General features: G+C 37.7%; 1 protein-coding gene across 5 annotated transcripts in view; it reads left to right on the plus strand.

The window, feature by feature from the left end:
- The window catches only part of PTBP2 (polypyrimidine tract binding protein 2), a 121748-nt gene that overhangs the window by 62441 nt on the left and 40787 nt on the right, over positions 1 to 18520 (plus strand). For all 5 annotated transcript variants that reach the window (XM_006114126.3, XM_006114127.3, XM_006114128.3 and 2 more), the window contains 4 exons: positions 9900 to 10072; positions 10586 to 10729; positions 13847 to 14011; positions 14094 to 14204. In XM_006114126.3, the coding sequence (XP_006114188.3) occupies positions 9900 to 10072; positions 10586 to 10729; positions 13847 to 14011; positions 14094 to 14204 (593 nt within the window). The remainder of the gene's footprint in view (positions 1 to 9899; positions 10073 to 10585; positions 10730 to 13846; positions 14012 to 14093; positions 14205 to 18520) is intronic.

The following is an 18520-nucleotide window of genomic DNA, read 5'->3' on the forward strand; positions in this document are numbered from 1 at the left end:
AAGCCTTGGACTTTTCAGCTTAGAACAGAGGATACTAATGAGGAATATGATAGCGGTCTATAAAATCATGACTGGTGTGGAAAAAGTGAATAAGAAAAAGTTATTTCCTTATTCCCACAATATAAGAACTAGGGGGGTCACCAAATGAAATTAATAGGCAGCAGGTTTAAACAAACAAAAGGAAGTCTTTTTTCATTCAGCACACAGTCAACCTGTAGAACTCCTTGCCAGAGGTTATGGTTAAGACTAGGACTTTAACAGGATTCAAAAAAGAGCTAGATAGATTAATGGAGGTTAGGTCTATCAATGGCTATTAGCCAGGATGGGTAGGAATAGAGTCGCAAGCCTCTGTTTCTCCGGAAGTAGGTGATGGGAGGGATCATGTGAGGATTACCTGTTGTGTTTTCTCACTCTGGGGCATCTGGCATTAGTCACTGTTGGCAGACAGAATACTGGGCTGGATGGATTGTTGGTCTGACCCAATATGGCTCTTCTTATGGTACCAGCTCAAGGATAACACTATTGCTGGTAGGGATGTTAGCTATTGGGTAATTGAGTAGTCGTGTAACTGCATGAAATCTTTGCAGTTACATGATTATTTGATACTCCCTAGGGGCAGGGATGTAGCCATTGTACACCTAGGCCTACTCCTGGAGAGCCCCCTGCCATCCTGCACAGATGAGCTGCCGCCCCATGCTGCTGCCTCTGATGCAGAGGCTGTAGTGTGGGGTGGAAGCAGCCCTTGTCTGGGGGGGGGTCTGAGCTTCCTGTGGACAGGGATTGGTACCATGAAGCAGCCTCTGCCCATGTCAGGCCCAGGATCAGAAAGTGGACAGAGGCTTCTTTGCACCAGGGAGAGGGGAGACAGCACCACTGAGCTGGTACTGGAAGGAAAGGGCTTTTAAGCCAGCTTCCCCCGGTATCGGCTCCTGCTGCTGCTGATACAGTGGCAGCAAGGCAAGGGGGGAAATGCGAGTAGTAGACAAGATAAACTGGTAACCCTAGGCTTATCGGTTAATTGTCTAGTGAACTATTTGTTGACATACCTAGTTGCTGGTGTCCCTTGCTGGTCTTGCAAGGGACAGTGAGTTCTTTCTCCTGAGAGAACTGTCACCATTTAGGGCTGCTAGGCAAGAGGCCATTGGGAGATGTTTGGGAATCTGCTTGTAGTAGCAGTGGGGGGAGGCAGGCAAGCAAATTGTTAGTATCTCCTTGTGGTAGATGTCCTGTGCAGGTATTCCATATAAAAGGCATCCAGTGACTGGATAAATGGCTTGGTTAAAGGACTTAAAAGGAGATATTGATAAAGAAAAAGAACAGAATAAATGATCTGGGGACTCCTGTGATTGGTACAGCAGGGAACCCAGTCCCTACCCTATTCTCATATCCCACCTTAACCCTCCTATGAGGGTTGTTAACGGTAAAGTCCAAGCCATGGGTTGGATGGGGGACCTGTAGATAAGCAGAAGTCTTCATTTATCAACACTGGAAACTTGTAACACTGCTAAATCTATATACGTTTTTGTAATGTGAAGGTTTATGGTTATATGCACAATATTGGTAAAATACAAATTATTTAATAAACTGATTTGCATTACGTGTTTGTATGACCATAACTAAGTGTTCCTAACTTTTTCCCTAAAATGTGTCAACCCAAAACATCAAGTGTACATTAGAGAAGAGATTGTAGTGTTTCTGTAATGAAGTCTACAATGAAATATGAAATTATCAGGAAGATTTTATACATTTTTTTTATGTTTAGTAGATGACTACTGAGCTTTCAACACCCCTTGCTAGAAGTAAATCTGTTCACTGGCTTTTCTGTTCACTAGTTCAAATTAACAATAAACATTATTAGAAGTCACTAATTTCTAACCTTTTCTTTACCATGGCACACCTTGAGCACTAGGGGCTCTTCCCTCACCCTCACTGGTGGTTGCTGGAGGGCAGGTTTGGGGCAGAGGAGGCAACACGTTGCTCACCCAGGAAAGTTGAGGTGTGGTGGGGTAAGAGGGGGGAGCTAGAGCTCTGATTGATTGCTCTTCTTCTGGTGGAGGTGTGACAAGGAGGCCGATGCCAATCAAAGGCAGCTTCCTCCATCACCTCCAATTCTCACTTGTATTTTTTTCAAAAACTTGTGCAGCACATCTGCTTGGGCCAATGTGCTCACTAGTTGGAAAAACTGCTCTAAGTATGTGTCTGGGATGTGACACTTAAAACTTCAGGTTCATGTCTCTTTCAGATATATATTAACTAGTAGATATTTGCATTGTTTAGCTTCAGACTGAAAACTTGTAATAAATGTTACGGTCTTAATCATGGTCAATTATTTTAGTTATGCTTATTGCATTTTCCTCCTCTATCTATATCTTAACATAGGCGCTGACTCAGTGGGTGTGCTGGGGCTGGAGCACCCACAGACAGCCAAGCTCCCCCTGTCCTCCCAGTCCCTCTTGCCCGTTGGCAATCCTGCTAACCAACTCCTCCCCTTCTCAGCGCCTTCCACGAAGGGAACAGAAAGAACAGGCACATGGTCTGCTTGAAGGTGGGGAGGCAGGGAATAGGTGGGGAAGTGGTTTGGGAGAAGAGATGGAACTGGATGGAGTGGAGGGGGAGTTGAGCACCTCCCTGGCTTTAGAGGAAATCGATGCCTATGTATTTTACTGTCGAACAATAAAAATTGTTTTCATCTAAAGAATAGCTAACTCCTTAGGTTATCTTATGAAGATATGTGTGCAGTATTAATATAATAACTTCTCTACAATTTGCTTCATTCTGGGAACCTATTTGTACATTGGATAGATCCTATTCCCAGTCTCAGGCCCTTTATCAGATACATTAAATGAATCATCCCTGCTAAAAATATGCTGGAATATTTAATTTGCAATCATAGCATGATCTTTTTAATGATGCATCCAATATAATACAGATGTTTGTAACTTAGTGTCTGACAATTAATTTTCATATTTCCATTCATCTGAATATGTGGATCTTAATTTATTCGGGCTGCTAAATACAGGGAAAGAAATCCCGAATTTGACTCTTTTGTCCTTTCTGTATGAGGAGGTCAATTTGAATAAATTTAGGCTGTTAGAGTTTACCACTTGTGTTTATCATATTGTAGCCAGTGAACTAAAATAAATTGTTATATTAGTGCATATGTATAAGAGCATTATCATTAAAATTGTTGTTGTAAATTGTTCCTTTATTTTCGTCAAAAGAAACAATAGGTGAAAGTAATGTTTTTAGTAGATGTGTTCTTCCAGGGCATCAACCTTTCCCAAAGCTATACATAAATTGCTAAATATGGACCTAGATAATGGAGGCTGTGCAGAAATGGGGATGGGAACTGCAGGGCATTCACTGCAGGAAAAAGAAAGAGAATTTTTTTATAGTGGGTCATTTATATAACAAGATAACAAAGAGATGTATAATTTTTTAAATTTAATTTTTAGGTTAAATCTTCAGTTACATCACAGTTTTGTTTTTTTACAGTGATGTTAAATTAAGTTGCCAGAAGAAAGTTTTACTGATGGATTACATTTTTTGTCTAACATTGTTCTGACCTCAGAACGCTTAGAAATTGGATTTTTTTAAATGTTTTAAAAAGGGAAATGTGACAATATATGCTAGTAATTCTCCCACTTACCTCCCCTCCACTTCTCCCCCAGTTGAGCTATTTCCAAGATGAAGTTGTCCCATTGTTCAGTGATTGGTATTATCACGGACATTGGAATTAGCTATTTTCTTTCTAAAGTAGCTCTGACTTTGGGACAGTCAGTGCAGCCTGTACGATTGAGAGCTATAGCATTTAACATGATTTATTGAGGATGTGTATGATTCTGTTCCTTGGATCTGATCTCTAACTCTTTTGGTTGCTTAAAGGATAGTTAAGTGGCTGTGTTGCCCTTTATAAGAATATAATCCTTTGCTGAGGAAATGAAAAGGTCCTGACTATTCTTAATTTCAAGAATTTAGTGTATGCTAAATGAACATAAGTTTTCTAAGCTTTGGAAGGCAATTAAGCCCTAAGGAGCATAGTCCATCTAATAGGGTTTAAACAGTAGCATATGTGTAGAATGCCTATCAGTGTCTATAAGTTGTTGCTGGTTTATTCAGTATCATAAAACCTGTGTATAGATTTGCGAAAATTATGACAGTACTTTTGAGAAGGGGTGTATTGTGTGTGGTGAGGGTTAGTCAGTGAAATTCCAAGTGAAAATCATATCAGCCCAGGGCTTGGCTGGGCAAAATAGCTGTAGGCAGTCAGCTATTTAAAGTGCCAAATACTTTAATTGTAATTTTTGGCAGAATTGAGACAATTGATATTTCCCATGACTTGCCTCTATTTACTTTTTACCCTTTTGCATCGGGGGAGTACCTTTTAGGCTGGCCTATTGTTTCCTTAATCATGTTTTTGAATGAGATGAGCCACAGTACATAATTGCTAAAGCCGCTCATTAGCTTGTTTGGTTTCTGATGTATCTTTTAATCCACAGAGCTACTGATTACGTAGATATACAGTTGTTAGAATAAACATTTTCTAACAATAATTGAAAATTCTCAGAGATGTAGTAGTCTGCATGTACAAAAACAACTTCCCGTGGCACCTTAGAGACCAACAGATTTATTGTGCTTATGCCCCAATAAATCTGTTAGTCTCTAATGTGCCACAGGACTACTCAGTGTTTTAGCAATAATGGAATTCACTTTTCAGTAGCTTTGAACAACTTGTTCTGTGTTTCATGTATTAAAATGAAATAATCATTCATTTTCCACAATGTATCCTTAAACTTTATCTCCTATTGTGAATATCATTTAAAATGGAAGTGAGAGACTATACAGATATGGTGTATAGGTTTTATTCAGTACCAAATGCTTCTAAAAGTTTTGAAAACTGAATGAATTTCATTTTTTCAAACTCAATATTTTGTTTTGTTACTCAATCCATGACTCATAAGACCCATTTGTTTCTGCTGGCTGGCAGAAGAAGCAACATGACATTGCTTTCTGTTAGCAGGTGAAATTAGAGCTTGTGAAAACAGCATGTCTTATCTGTTCTTGGAACTCCATCCTTTTCCACAAAAAAAAGCTATTCCGATGTGTCGGAAAGATAGAAAATACAGCAAAAGACCACCTTGACTTAACCATGAGATCTTGCATGATCTAAAAATAAAAAAGGAGTCATATAAAATATGGAAAGTAGGACAAATTACAAAGGATGAATATAGGCAAACAGCACAGGAATGCAGGGGCAAGATTAGAAAGGCAAAGGCACAGAATGAGCTCAAAATAGCTATGGGAATAAAGGGAAACAAGACTTTTTATAAATACACTAGAAGCAAGAGGAAGACCAAGGAGAGGGTAGGCCCACTGGTCAGTGAAGAGGGAGAAACAGTAACAGGAAACTTGGAAATGGCAGAGATGCTCAATGACTTCTTTGTTTCGGTCTTCACCGAGAAGTCTGTAGGAATGCCTAACATAGTGAATGCTAGTGGGAAGGAGGTAGTTTTAGAAGGTAAAATAAAAAAAGAACAAGTTAAAAATCACCTAGAAAAGTTAGATGTCTGCGAGTCACCAGGGCCTGATGAAATGCATCCTAGCATGCTCAAGGAACTGATAGAGGAGGGATCTGAGCCTATAGCTATCATCTTTGGAAAATCATGGAAGACAGGAGAGATTACAGAGGACTGGAAAAGGGCAAATATAGCGCCCATCTATAAAAAGGGAAATAAGAACAACCCAGGAAACTAGAGACCAGTTAGTTTAACTTCTGTGCCGGGGAAGATAATGGAGCAAGTAATTAAGGAAATGATCTGTAAACACTTGGAAAGTGGCAAGGTGATAGGGAACAGCCAGCATGGATTTATAAAGAACAAATCATGTCACACAAATCTGATAGCTTTCTTTAATAGGATAACGAGTCTTGTGGATAAGGGAGAAGCGGTGGATGTGGTATACCTAGACTTTAGTAAGGCATTTGATACAGTCTTGCATGATATTCTTATCAATAAACTAGGTAAATACAACTTAGATGGGGCTACTATAAGGTGGGTGCATAACTGGCTGGATAACTGTACTCAGAGAGTAGTTATTAATGGTTCACAATCCTGCTGGAAAGGAATAACAAGTGGGGTTCTGCAAGGGGTCTGTTTTGGGACCAGCTCTGTTCAATATCTTCATCAATGATTTAGATATTGGTATAGAAAGTAAGCTTATTAAGTTTGCAGATGATACCAAGCTGGGAGGGGTTGCGACTAATCTGGAAGATAGGGTCATAATTCAAAAAGACCTGCACAAATTGGAGAAATGGTCTGAGGTAAAGAGGATGAAGTTTAATAAAGACAAATGCAAAGTGCTCCACTTAGGAAGGAACAATCAGTTTCATACATACAGAATGGGAAGCGACTGTCTGGGAAGGAGTATGGCAGAAAGGGATCTAGGAGATATAGTGGACCACAAGTTGAATATGAGTCAGCAATGTGATGCTACTGCAAAGAAAGCAAACATGATTCTGGGATGCATTAACAGGTGTGTTGTGAGCAAGACAGGAGAAGTCATTCTTCCTCTCTGCGCTGGTTAGGCCTCAATTGGAGTATTGTGTTCAGTTCTGGACACCACATTTCAAGGAAGATGTGGAGAAATTGGAGAGGGTCCAGAGAAGAGCAACGAGAATGATTAAAGGTCTAGAGAACACAACCTGTGAGGGAAGACTGAAGGAATTGGATTTGTTTAGTTTAGAAAAGAGAAGATTGAAGGGGGACATGATAGCAGTTTTCAGGTATCTAAAAGGGTGTCATAAGGAGGAGGGAGAAAACTTGTTCATATTGGCCTCTGGGGATAGAACAAGAAGCAATGGGCTTAAACTGCAGCAAAGGAGGTTTAGGTTGGACATTAGTTGACCTTAATGGAATTAAATATGAGCAATAAGCACACACTGGAGAAAGAGTGTTTGCAGGCTCTGATATAGAAAGCCAGATCTTACAAATCCTTACTTAATTGAATAGTCCTCATTGAAAGCACTTGTGTGTGTAAGAGTTTTCAAGTTCTAGTCCTTAGGTTGTACAAAACAAACAGCTTGTCAGACTAGCCTAAAACTCATATTTTAATTGGAACATTACTATTTGTTTGAAAACTTGAAGAAGATTGTAGCAATGAAGTAACTCATTCATATGTTTGAGTGGCATAAAAGTGATGTGTATTTCGTATACGTTTTTAAAAAGAAATCACCATTGTCTTCAAAATACTTGTCAAAAATATCATTAACTAATACTTGACATGCTACAGTAAACTTTCTTGTCTCCACGTAGTGTTCACCAGGTCTTTTTTTTGCTTACTTTCCATATTTTTGTTTGTGTGAGGGCTATCATGAAAGTTGTGGGATTTGCAAATGAGTAGTATTTCTGGTAATACTTTAAAAATATTCAAACACTGGAATAAATTGCCCAGGGAGGTTGTGGAATCTCCATTTCTGGAGATATTTAAGAGTACGTTAGATAAATGTCTATCAGGGATGGTCTAGACAGTATTTGGTCCTGCCATGAGGACTGGACTCGATGACCTCTCAAGGTCCCTTCCAGTCCTAGTATTCTATGAAATGTTGGGTAAACTGCTTTGTGTTACATGTAACACTCTTATTTGATGAGCTGAAATGGAGATAGCCATCCACTTCTGACTCTAAGCCACAAATTTAAGGGAGATCTCTGTTTATATTTTAAACAGCAGCCTGTGATTTCTTAGATTAGCTAAGCAAAGATAAACTGACCAGAACAAAAGTTCATTATTATACTTAGGACATTAGATATAATCCTTAATATCTAACAACTGCAAAATGCAGGGAGGTTGTAAACAATCATTTGAGAGGCTTAAAGTGTGTACATTGGGTTCTAGTCTTGCATTTACTCTTTTATTTCTACAAGATCAATAGAAATTAATATTTAAAATATGCACAAAATGAATGTTAATATAAGGTTGTGTATTAAAAAATATATATGAACTAAAACAGTTCTGGTCGCTAGGAAAATCTTCAAAATTAGACATCCTTTATTTGTTACAATAATGTCTGAGTTTTCAGAGAGCCTGAAATAACTTTGAAGTGTTTACTGCCCTATTCTTCTCTCAGTGCAAACTCAAATGCTAGTAATAGTACTTTAAATAACAGCATCATTTATTACTGCTTATTAAAACATGTAAGAAAGAATAAAATTGTTTATGTAAAACTGAGTGACTGCTAAACAGCAAGGTCATTCATCCGACTGATAACTAAAGATCCATTAGGTGGTTTGGTGTGGAGAAAAAAATGTCCATTTAGATGTAACAAATATAAAACAATCACTGTTAAATAATATTATTGAACACTTGAAATGTAAATAATAAAAAATAGTTGCATAAAATATTTTAACAGCCAATATTGAATATACTTTATTCTTTAAATAGAAACCCTAACCCTAAAGATGTATTTCAAGATGTAGTGTAATTTAATAAAAAATTCTAAATTATGAGTATGTTTTAACACATAGTGGGACTGAAGGGAGTACCGTACTTTTCATTTTCCTGAATCTTTCAGTAGTTTGATAAATGCTGTGTATTACTATAGATCAGTAATTTGCATATTGCTGCATAACTGAGAACTTGGTACATAACACATATAAGGTCACCTGATACTCCCTGGAATTATTATCAGTACTTAACACTTTCCTTAAAAGACTTTGGATCCATGATACAAGTGTTTCAGCCACTCCCTACAGCACGGGTGGGCAATCCATTTTTAATGGGGAGGCCACTCCAAATATTTGGTAAATGGTTGAGGTCAGTACATTTCTATTATATTATTGGATGGGGAGTTGCGAGGGTATGGATGGAGATTGGGAGCAGAAGAGACTTGGGGTAAGAGATTGGAGTGTGGGATCTAGGAGGTAGGTTGGGTGAAAGGGGATTGTGACCTGGGGCAGAGGACTGGAGTACAGGAGGTGGTGTAAGGTCTAGGAGGGGAGTGGGTAAGGTTCTGTATGGGAGGTCAGACTGCATGATCATGATGGTCCCTTCTGATCTTAAAGTCGATGATTAGTTGTTATAAATATTTTCACCGGGAGAATATAGATCACTAGAGGGCTCTTTAATGTAGCAGAGAAAGGCATAACGAGAACCAGTGGTTGGAAGTTCAAGCTATACAAATTGAAATTAGAAATAAGGTACAGATTTTTAACAGTGGAAGTGATTAAGCTTTGGAACTAACTACCAAATGGAGGGCTTTCCAGCTTTTGATGACTTTAGAATCAAGACTGGATGCCTTTTTGTGTTAGTCCAGTAGAGTTATTAGGCTCAATACCGGAATAAATGAGTGAATTCTATAGTCACTGTATATATGGGAGAAGATTAGAAAGCCTTATTGTTCCTTCTGAGCTTATTATATTAATATAATGCTGTCTTTATGGCTGAGAGGCTATCCCCACCGCTCTGAAGTTTTGAAGATCGCAGAGTTCTCTATTTTCTTCCCTTTGTGGAATTCACCAACAACTCTTATTTGCTCAGGCTGGGCTGTGAAAGGATTATTTTACATAAGTGCCTGCCTATCAATTTATTCTAATTTTTCACACATATCAAAGTGAAATTAACAGGACTTGTTATTCAATTACAAAGGTTTTATTTCTCTAGTCCTCTGGCTTTACATATGTTCTCCACAAATTTTGTATGTGGCCTGTAGCAGTTCCAAATTTTCATCTGCTTATTAGTTTCTTTGGAAAGCTTAGATAAATGTTAAATGGCTTTGCTGACTTGAATGGTAGGGCGCATAGCTTATATGATGACTTGGATATTTAGCTTCTAGTACAAAGCACATTTTATTTTCTAAAATATCATTGACTTGTAAATATGAAATTGAGTTTAAAAATGTCTTTCAGCCAATGGTAATGACAACAAGAAATTCAAAGCAGATGATAAAATGGATGGGGCTCCTTCTCGTGTTCTTCATATCAGGAAATTGCCTGGTGAAGTGACAGAAACAGAAGTTATTGCTTTAGGCTTACCTTTTGGTAAGGTAACCAACATCCTGATGCTAAAAGGAAAAAATCAGGTATTCTTCTTGTTTCAGAGTTCTATTTATAGTAAAATGATTTAAGCATTTTTAAAAATTCCAAATACACTGATAAAATCTTACTGACATTAATCCAGATGTAATGGTAAATAGCTAAGAAGAAAAGCCTTGCATTCTTTCAGTTCACACTCTTCTTCTGTGTGCTCCATACTATTTCTAGTCCATTTTGTATTGGAAAGTAGTGAAGGATTAATAGGTTAGAGCAGATGACACTCAATAAATATGGGTTGTGAACCAACCATTTAGGCTAGTTTCTTCAAAGTTATCACTTTATGTGCACATACCCCAATTTGCTTAAGTGGGTAGATGTGAAATTATGTCTTTTAATTTGCCAACAGCAGACCCATTCTAGAGAAGTATGGTGGGTGGTTTTAAGGGAAAATGTGAAAGCTAGAAATCTTATATCTATTTATTGTGTTAATGTGTTTTATTCTAGCCATACAAAGTGTAAATAGTGTGTAAATACTTTTTTTTTTAATTCTTACATTATAGGCTTTTTTGGAGCTGGCAACAGAAGAAGCAGCTATTACTATGGTTAATTACTATTCTGCTGTGACACCTCATCTTCGTAACCAACCCATCTATATTCAGTACTCTAATCATAAAGAACTAAAGACTGATAATACACTAAACCAGGTATATTTACTGTTAATGAAGTATAACAAATGCATACAATAGCAAATTAAGCGTAGCATATATTCATGGACACATACTGAGTTGAATGTATTTTTGTATAAACTAAACTTTCTTTATAATTGCAGTTTATTGTGATATTGTAAAAGACATAGAGTTTGTAATTTTACATATTGCAATTACATGCTAGTATTTTATGAATGTATTTCATGGTTAACTGTTTCTAATTAAATTTGAATTTTTTTTTCATAAAATACATCTTCTTGTCTTGTGGCTTAACAGTTACCAGGGTTGTCAGTCAATCAGTTAACTTACACGAAAACTCAAAAAATTAAATGCAACACCACCATGTAAATACAACAACAAAATAACATTAAAGATTTAAAACAAACATTTTTTTACCTTGCGGCTACAGTACCTAGACTAGGGCTGTTAAATATAGGTTAATTAACTAATCGTCTAGTCGATGGTTTTTCCATCAACTAGTCGATTAGTCGATAAGCGGGAGGGGGTCCCAGTGCAAGCTGGGCCAGCTGATTCCTGGCTCCTGCTGGGTCCCCACTGGTTCTTAATACATTTACAAGGCTAAAACACAGCAGGGGGGACCTGGCCTGAGCTGGGAATCATCTTGCCTGGCTCGCACTTGGACCTCCCCTTCCCTTTCCCGCTGCGCTTTTGATTTTTAAATGTATTAAGAGCTGGCAAGCTCTTAATATGTTTAAAAAGCAGAGTCTCAGTGTCTGGGACTGGGCGTGAGCCATAAATCAGCGCCTTGTCCCCTCTACTCCCCTGTCTCCTGCAGAGATGGTGCTGGGGGGAACCAACTTTTAAGCCGGCTCTCCCCAGCACCAGGTCCTGCTCTCCCCCCAAGGGGACGGCAGAAGCGTCTAGTCAAGGGACTAGTTGACTTTCCAATAAGCTTTTGCTTATTGTATAGTCGACTAGTCACTTACATCCCTAAGCTAGACACAGGGGAGTTAAGAACAGAATGATTTGACATAACTGTGAATCTCCTTGATTGTCAATTTGTCAGTATGAAATGTTTTAATATGGACTTTGTATTATTATTATTAGCAATGTTTAAAATGTGTTTAACCATGTAATCACTGAAAATTTCATGCAGGGAAAGGGAAGGTAGGGGTGTAGGCAGATCACCCAGAGCTGATGTGCTCGGGGAGCCAGATATTCAGCTGATTACCTGTGTGTATCGGGAGCTTGTGTGTGACCATGATGGTTAATCTCTGAGCCCCGGCTCATTGGGTAACCATGTACGGTTATACTTTGACATCCCTAATAATTATAGGCTGCGTATGATCCTAGGATCATAAGGTCAAATTGTCAAATGTGAAAGAATATTATGAAACTTTAAAATAAATTAATTTTATGTAATATTTTATTAAATAAATATGCAGCTGATTTTGCCTGTTTTAACATTTTCTTGAATATATTCAAAATGTGGGTTTCTAAAACAACTATTAAAATTAAACTAAACTTTTACCTCCTCTAAAACAATCGATTTGTCTTGTAATTTCTATGCAATAGGCCATACACTGTCAATGCTTATTTCAACAATCAAGCTTACTATGGCATGCAATCCAGTTGACCTTAATGGAATTAAATATGAGCAATAAGCACACACTGGAGAAAGAGTGTTTGCAGGCTCTGATATAGAAAGCCAGATCTTACAAATCCTTACTTAATTGAATAGTCCTCATTGAAAGCACTTGTGTGTGTAAGAGTTTTCAAGTTCTAGTCCTTAGGTTGTACAAAACAAACAGCTTGTCAGACTAGCCTAAAACTCATATTTTAATTGGAACATTACTATTTGTTTGAAAACTTGAAGAAGATTGTAGCAATGAAGTAACTCATTCATATGTTTGAGTGGCATAAAAGTGATGTGCATTTCGTATACGTTTTTAAAAAGAAATCACCATTGTCTTCAAAATACTTGTCAAAATATCATTAACTAATACTTGACATGCTACAGTAAACTTTCTTGTCTCCACGTAGTGTTCACCAGGTCTTTTTTTGCTTACTTTCCATATTTTTGTTTGTGTGAGGGCTATCATGAAAGTTGTGGGATTTGCAAATGAGTAGTGTCTCTGGTAATACTTTAAAAATATACAATATACATTCATATGTTGATGATTAATTATGATTTTTACCTGTCTTTTCAATTTTATTGTTTTACTACTTAAAGGTACTGTAATAAAACATATAAATGAAAACCCTCCTCTTTGCCTTTTTTCCTCAGAAAACTGCCTAACCCTTTTAAAATTGATAACTTCGGCAATAGAAGTAGTTATGTAGACATGAGTTGTTAGTATGTGATTATCCTAGAAAGTTTTAAGACTGTACTTGTTGCTTTAAGAAATTCTTGGGATTTTTATTTTTGAAGAGGTTGGATAATACAGACAGCAAGTAGTTTGTTTTTGTAACCATTCATTCTGGCTGTGTTCCGTGACTGCATATTATTTAATTAAAAACACATTATAATATTTTTGAAGCACCATACTTGTATTATCTTTCCCTATCAAAAACTGTTACTTAATATTTCAGTATTGTTTTGATTAGCTCTAATGTTAATATGGAAAATATTTTAAGTTTTTTTTTTTAACTTATTCAGTAACCTACATTATGCTACTGTAGTTTTGTGTTTTGTTGTTGTTTTATTCCTCATAGTAATATCTGGAAATGAAATCCCCCAAAAGCTCACTTTTATCCAACAGTAGAGCATCATCCTTGCTCCTAGAAGGCCAGATATTGGCTTCATTTGAAATAATTTCCTGTTACTCAGTAGGAACCAATCATTGTTTTCAGCATTACCAACTTCTCCCCTGGTGATAGATTGTGGTGGTTTCTATTATACTTTTCTATTAGACATTGCACGTTACTATTTAGATCTAGTAGACAATGTGGTTTTGCTGCCATATCACTGAAATAATATCCAAAATGTTTACCATTCTTTTGTTACATCACTAGGTATATTTTTTTGAAAGGTGAATTATTGTGAAACAGGTAACTAAATATGTATTGGTAGTAACAATATGAATATAGCTATGACTTTCTGAATCTTTTTTTATTATACTATCTTGTATAATATTTTTTCTTTATATTTAGCGGGCTCAAGCTGTTCTTCAGGCAGTGACAGCAGTACAGACGACAAATACTCCCATAAGTGGAACTACTGTTAGTGAGAGTGCAGTGACTCCAGCTCAGAGTCCAGTACTTAGAATAATTATTGACAACATGTACTATCCTGTAACCCTGGATGTTCTTCACCAAGTAAGCCATTTGTCTTTGTCACTTTAGTTTATGTGATTTGTAATAAATTTCTGCACATGTCAATTTTTGTTATTTTTGACAGATATTCTCTAAATTTGGTGCTGTATTGAAGATCATAACATTCACAAAGAATAATCAGTTTCAAGCTTTACTTCAGTATGGTGATCCAGTAAATGCACAGCAAGCGAAATTGGTGAGTGGAAAGCTATTTTTGGGCTATTGACTTATCCTGTGGTAATGGAATTATTATTTGAGCAGGGTATTACCATGACGCTAGTGGAATGGGGTAGGTATAGAAGTTAAAATAAAAAAAGAAAGAACAAGTTAAAAATTACTTAGAAAAGTTAGAGGTCTTCAAGTCACCAGAGCCTGATGAAATGCATCCTCAAGGAGCTGATAGAGGAAGTATCTGAGCCTTTAGCTATCGTCTTTGAAAAGTTATGGAAGTAGTGAGAGATTCCAGAAGACTGGAAAAGGGAAAATATAGAGCTTATCTATAAAAAGGGAAATAAACACAACCCAGGAAACTACAGATCAATCAGTTTAATTTCTGTGCCATGGAAGATAATGGAGCAAGTAATTAAGGAATTCATCTGCAAATAACTGGATGATAATAAAGTGATAGGTAATAGCTCGTATGGATTTTTAAAGAACATATCACATCAAATCAATCTGATAGCTTTCTTTGGTAGGATAATGAGTCCTGTTGATAAGGAAGAAGCAGTAGATATGGAATACCTAAACTTTAGTAAAACATTTGATACGGTCTTGCATGACCTTCTTATCAATAAACTAGGTAGATACAGCTTAGATGGGGCTACTGTTAGGTGGGTGCATAACTGGCAGGATAAACATTTCCGAAGAGTAGTCATTAACAGTTCACAATAATGCTGGAGGGGCATAACAAGTGGGCTTCCGCAGAGGTATGTTTTATAACATTTCTGTTCACTATCTTCATCAATGATTTAGATGGCAAAGAGAGTACGATTGTCAAGTTTGGAGATGATACTAAACTTGAAGGACTTGCAAGTGCTTTGGAGGATAGGGTCATAATTCAAAATGATCTGGACAAACTGGAGAAATGGTCTGAGATAAATAGTATGAAGTTTAATAAGCACAAATGCAAAGTACTCCACGTAGGAAGGAACAATCAGTTTCACACATTCAGAATGCGACTGTCTAGGAAGGAGTATTGCAGAAAGGGATCTCGAGGTTATAGTGGACCACAAGCTAAATATGAGTCAAAAGTGTGATACTGTTGCAGCAAAAAAAACAAAACAAAAAACCATCATTCTGGAATGCATTAACAGCAGGGTTGTGAGCAAGACACCAGAAGTCATTCTGCTGCTCTCTTCTGCACTAATTAAGTCTCAGTTGGAGTATTGTGTCCAGTTCTGGGCACCATATTTCAAGAAAGATCTGGAAAAAATGGAGAGGGTCCAGAGAAGAGCAACAAAAATGGTTAAAGGTCCAGAAAACTTGAGCTATGAGAGAAGAGTAAAATAATTGGGCTTGTTTAGATTAGAAGAGAAGACTGAGAAGGGACATGATAGCATTTTTCAAGTATCTAAAAGGGTATTGCAAGGAGGAGGGGGAAAAATTGTTCTCCTTTACCTCTGAGGATAGGACAAGAAGCAATGGATTTAAACTGCAGCAAGGAAGGTTTAGGTTGGACATTAAGAAAAACTTCCTAACTGTCAGGGTAGTTAAATGCTGGAATAAGTTGCCTAGGGAGGTTGTGGAATCTCCATTACCGGAGGTTTTTAAGAGTCGTTTCATTAGACATCTATCAGGAATGATCTAGACCAGTGTTTCCCAATTTTATTTGGCCAGGGAACCCTTTAAAAAAAAACGCCAGGGGAAACTGGTCCACAAAAGAAAAAGAAAACAACAAACGCCAGCCCACCCCTAAGACCGCAGCGGCCCCTTGAAAATGGCGGCCATGGGTGACCACCCAGCTTGCCTTTCCCTTACATGGGGGGGTGGAGGGGAGAGGACTTCTTTCCGAACTCTTACTTTTACTTCGCAGAACCCTGAGCACTATTTTCGAAACACTGATCTAGATGGTGCTTGGTCCTGTCATGAAGGCAGGAGAGTGGACTTGATCTCTCAAGGTTCCTTCCAAGTTCTAGTGTTCTATGATTCTATGACACTGATTTAACCCTAAATTCCTGTATTAAATCAGAAGCAAGATATTTGAGCAAGATATTTACAAATGGATATTTACATATTGGCTCCAATATGGTCATTTAGCAATGAACCCTTTACAATGAACAGTTTACTTTTTTATATCCATTAGCATACAAGTAATGCCATTGCCAATTGGTAACTTCATGTAAAAATCAGTTTGAGAATATTTACCCTTCGCTATTTATCCTTAGTTCTGGTCTTAATCCACATAAGATTTACAATCCCATTTCTATCCAAATCCTTTTCTTCTCTCCTTGACGACAAGCAGCTTTTCTATTGCACCTGGGTTTATGTAGCCTTTTATACCAGTATGGAGGTTGGAAAGGCTTATATTGGCTCATTTTAAGACCGGTTCCTTTTCTGCCATTTAAAAACATCTTCAGTCCTCTTCTTCCCTATGTACCAGAGGCTATCTTTTTAGAAACTTCCCCTTATCTTGTTAGTTTATTCTTTGAACTAGACATCATCTTTACTTCATCCCTACAGGCCTTATAACTTGGTATTTTCAAGGTTTGCCTTCTAATTGCTAGTTAGGGCCTTTCTTTATAATGCATACATTTTCTTAACAAAACTTAAGCTAACCTTGATTCTGTAATTGCATATTTATGCTATGTGTGACTTACGAGAGATATTTGAAAAATTTATTAGCACAACACATTGTAAATCTTAGTAATGTCTTAAACTCTTCAACTGATTTTTAAAGAGCGTAATCTCTTTCATACAGAGATAAAGTATATACTAATTATTTTTGTTTTGTATGTTGTGGTAGCCCCTATAAGGCCCAATCGGATATCAGTACCTCACTGTGTAAGTAAAATGGTTGAGTACAGTTTTTACTGCTAAAATATTGGGGGGGGGGGGAAACCCTTTTAAAAAGCCAAAATCTGTCTTGAGCAACACAGAGTATGTCAGCAGAATTGAAAATTGATTGAAAAGGAGACAAAAGAGAATAAGAAGTTACCTGTCCCTATTTAAATACATTTTAAGTACATTAGAAGTAAGAAGACTCTGCAGTGATACCTTCCAAAAAACTAGTGGGCTGCATGGGGTCAGTTGAAAAGCGAGATGAGACAGTGAAGTTAAATGATTCTTCAATCGTTCTTACTATAGAAGATAATGGAAAATTAATTTTCCAGTGGCACACTTCAAAGGAAATGAGATTGTGACCTTAACAGAAATTGAAGACTTAGTAAGGAAGTTAAAGAGCAATTTGAAAAACTCAAGTGATGTAAGTACTTGGAAGGAATGGTATTTATCTTAGTGTTATAAAGAAAAAAAAGTGAGATATTGACAATGATGCATGCTATAAAGCCTCTGGCTCTATAGACCTTCACTCATTCAGATAGCATGAGTAGTGAAAAATGCATTCCTCTACCATTTGTTTTCCAGGAAAATGTCATTTCTTCTTCAAGTGTTCATGTGTATGCCAGTTAGGTGTGTACACGCACATGTGCATGGTGGCTGGAAGATTTTTTCAAAGCATCTGTAGGGTCAACCTGTGTATTCCATGGAGTCATACCCTCATGCTGCTGAATATATAGCCCTGATAGCCCACCCCCATAACTCTTCCTCAAGCACTGTTTCTCTTGACTCTAGTGTCTATAAATCCTAGTGTTCTTGGTATTATTGTATATAGTTACAGTTAGCGTTTGGGGAGCGTGTATTCCTCCCTCTGTTTTTTTTATTTTAAATCCCCGTAATCCGTGTTCTCCAGGTTTTAAAAATGTTGGGCCTGCGACAAGAACATGCCAAAAACTTGAACATCACTGTTCCTGGCTAAGGTGCTTTGGTGAGTATCATCAGAAAGATCGTTGATGCATTTACCATGAACTCCGTCTCAGAACTTTAAAGGACAGAGAGAAAGTGCTCCTAGTGGAGGCAGCACTGTGCCCGCAGTCAGACCCAGTACTGACTGACCTGGTGCCAAGCACTTCCTTGTTGGCACAGAGTGCCCCAGCACAATCAGCTGCCTTGACACTGAAAAAAGGCGTCATCTTCGCACCACCATGGGTCTGTGAGAGGTACTCCCCCCAGAAGGGAAGTTGCAACCACAGACTTGAGGATCTCCAGGCCAGTACAGTCACTCTCTTCCACTCCCCTTGATGCCAGAAGGCTCACGTAGTGGGGAGATCTCCGGTAGCCTCAGCACCTATCCGTCTTCAGATTCAGTCCAGGGAAAAGCCAGCAATGATATCCTAGTGTCTCACTCAACAAGCTTGCTGGTATTATCAATCACTGCCAGACAACCAAGCCAGTAGCTCAGTTCTCACCAGTCAGCACCTAGAAGCTCAGCATCAACTTAGTCCTTGATGTTGGAGG

The sequence above is a fragment of the Pelodiscus sinensis genome, chromosome 9 (assembly GCF_052426305.1).
Source record: "Pelodiscus sinensis isolate ZL-2025 chromosome 9, ASM5242630v1, whole genome shotgun sequence".
NCBI lineage: Eukaryota > Metazoa > Chordata > Testudines > Trionychidae > Pelodiscus > Pelodiscus sinensis.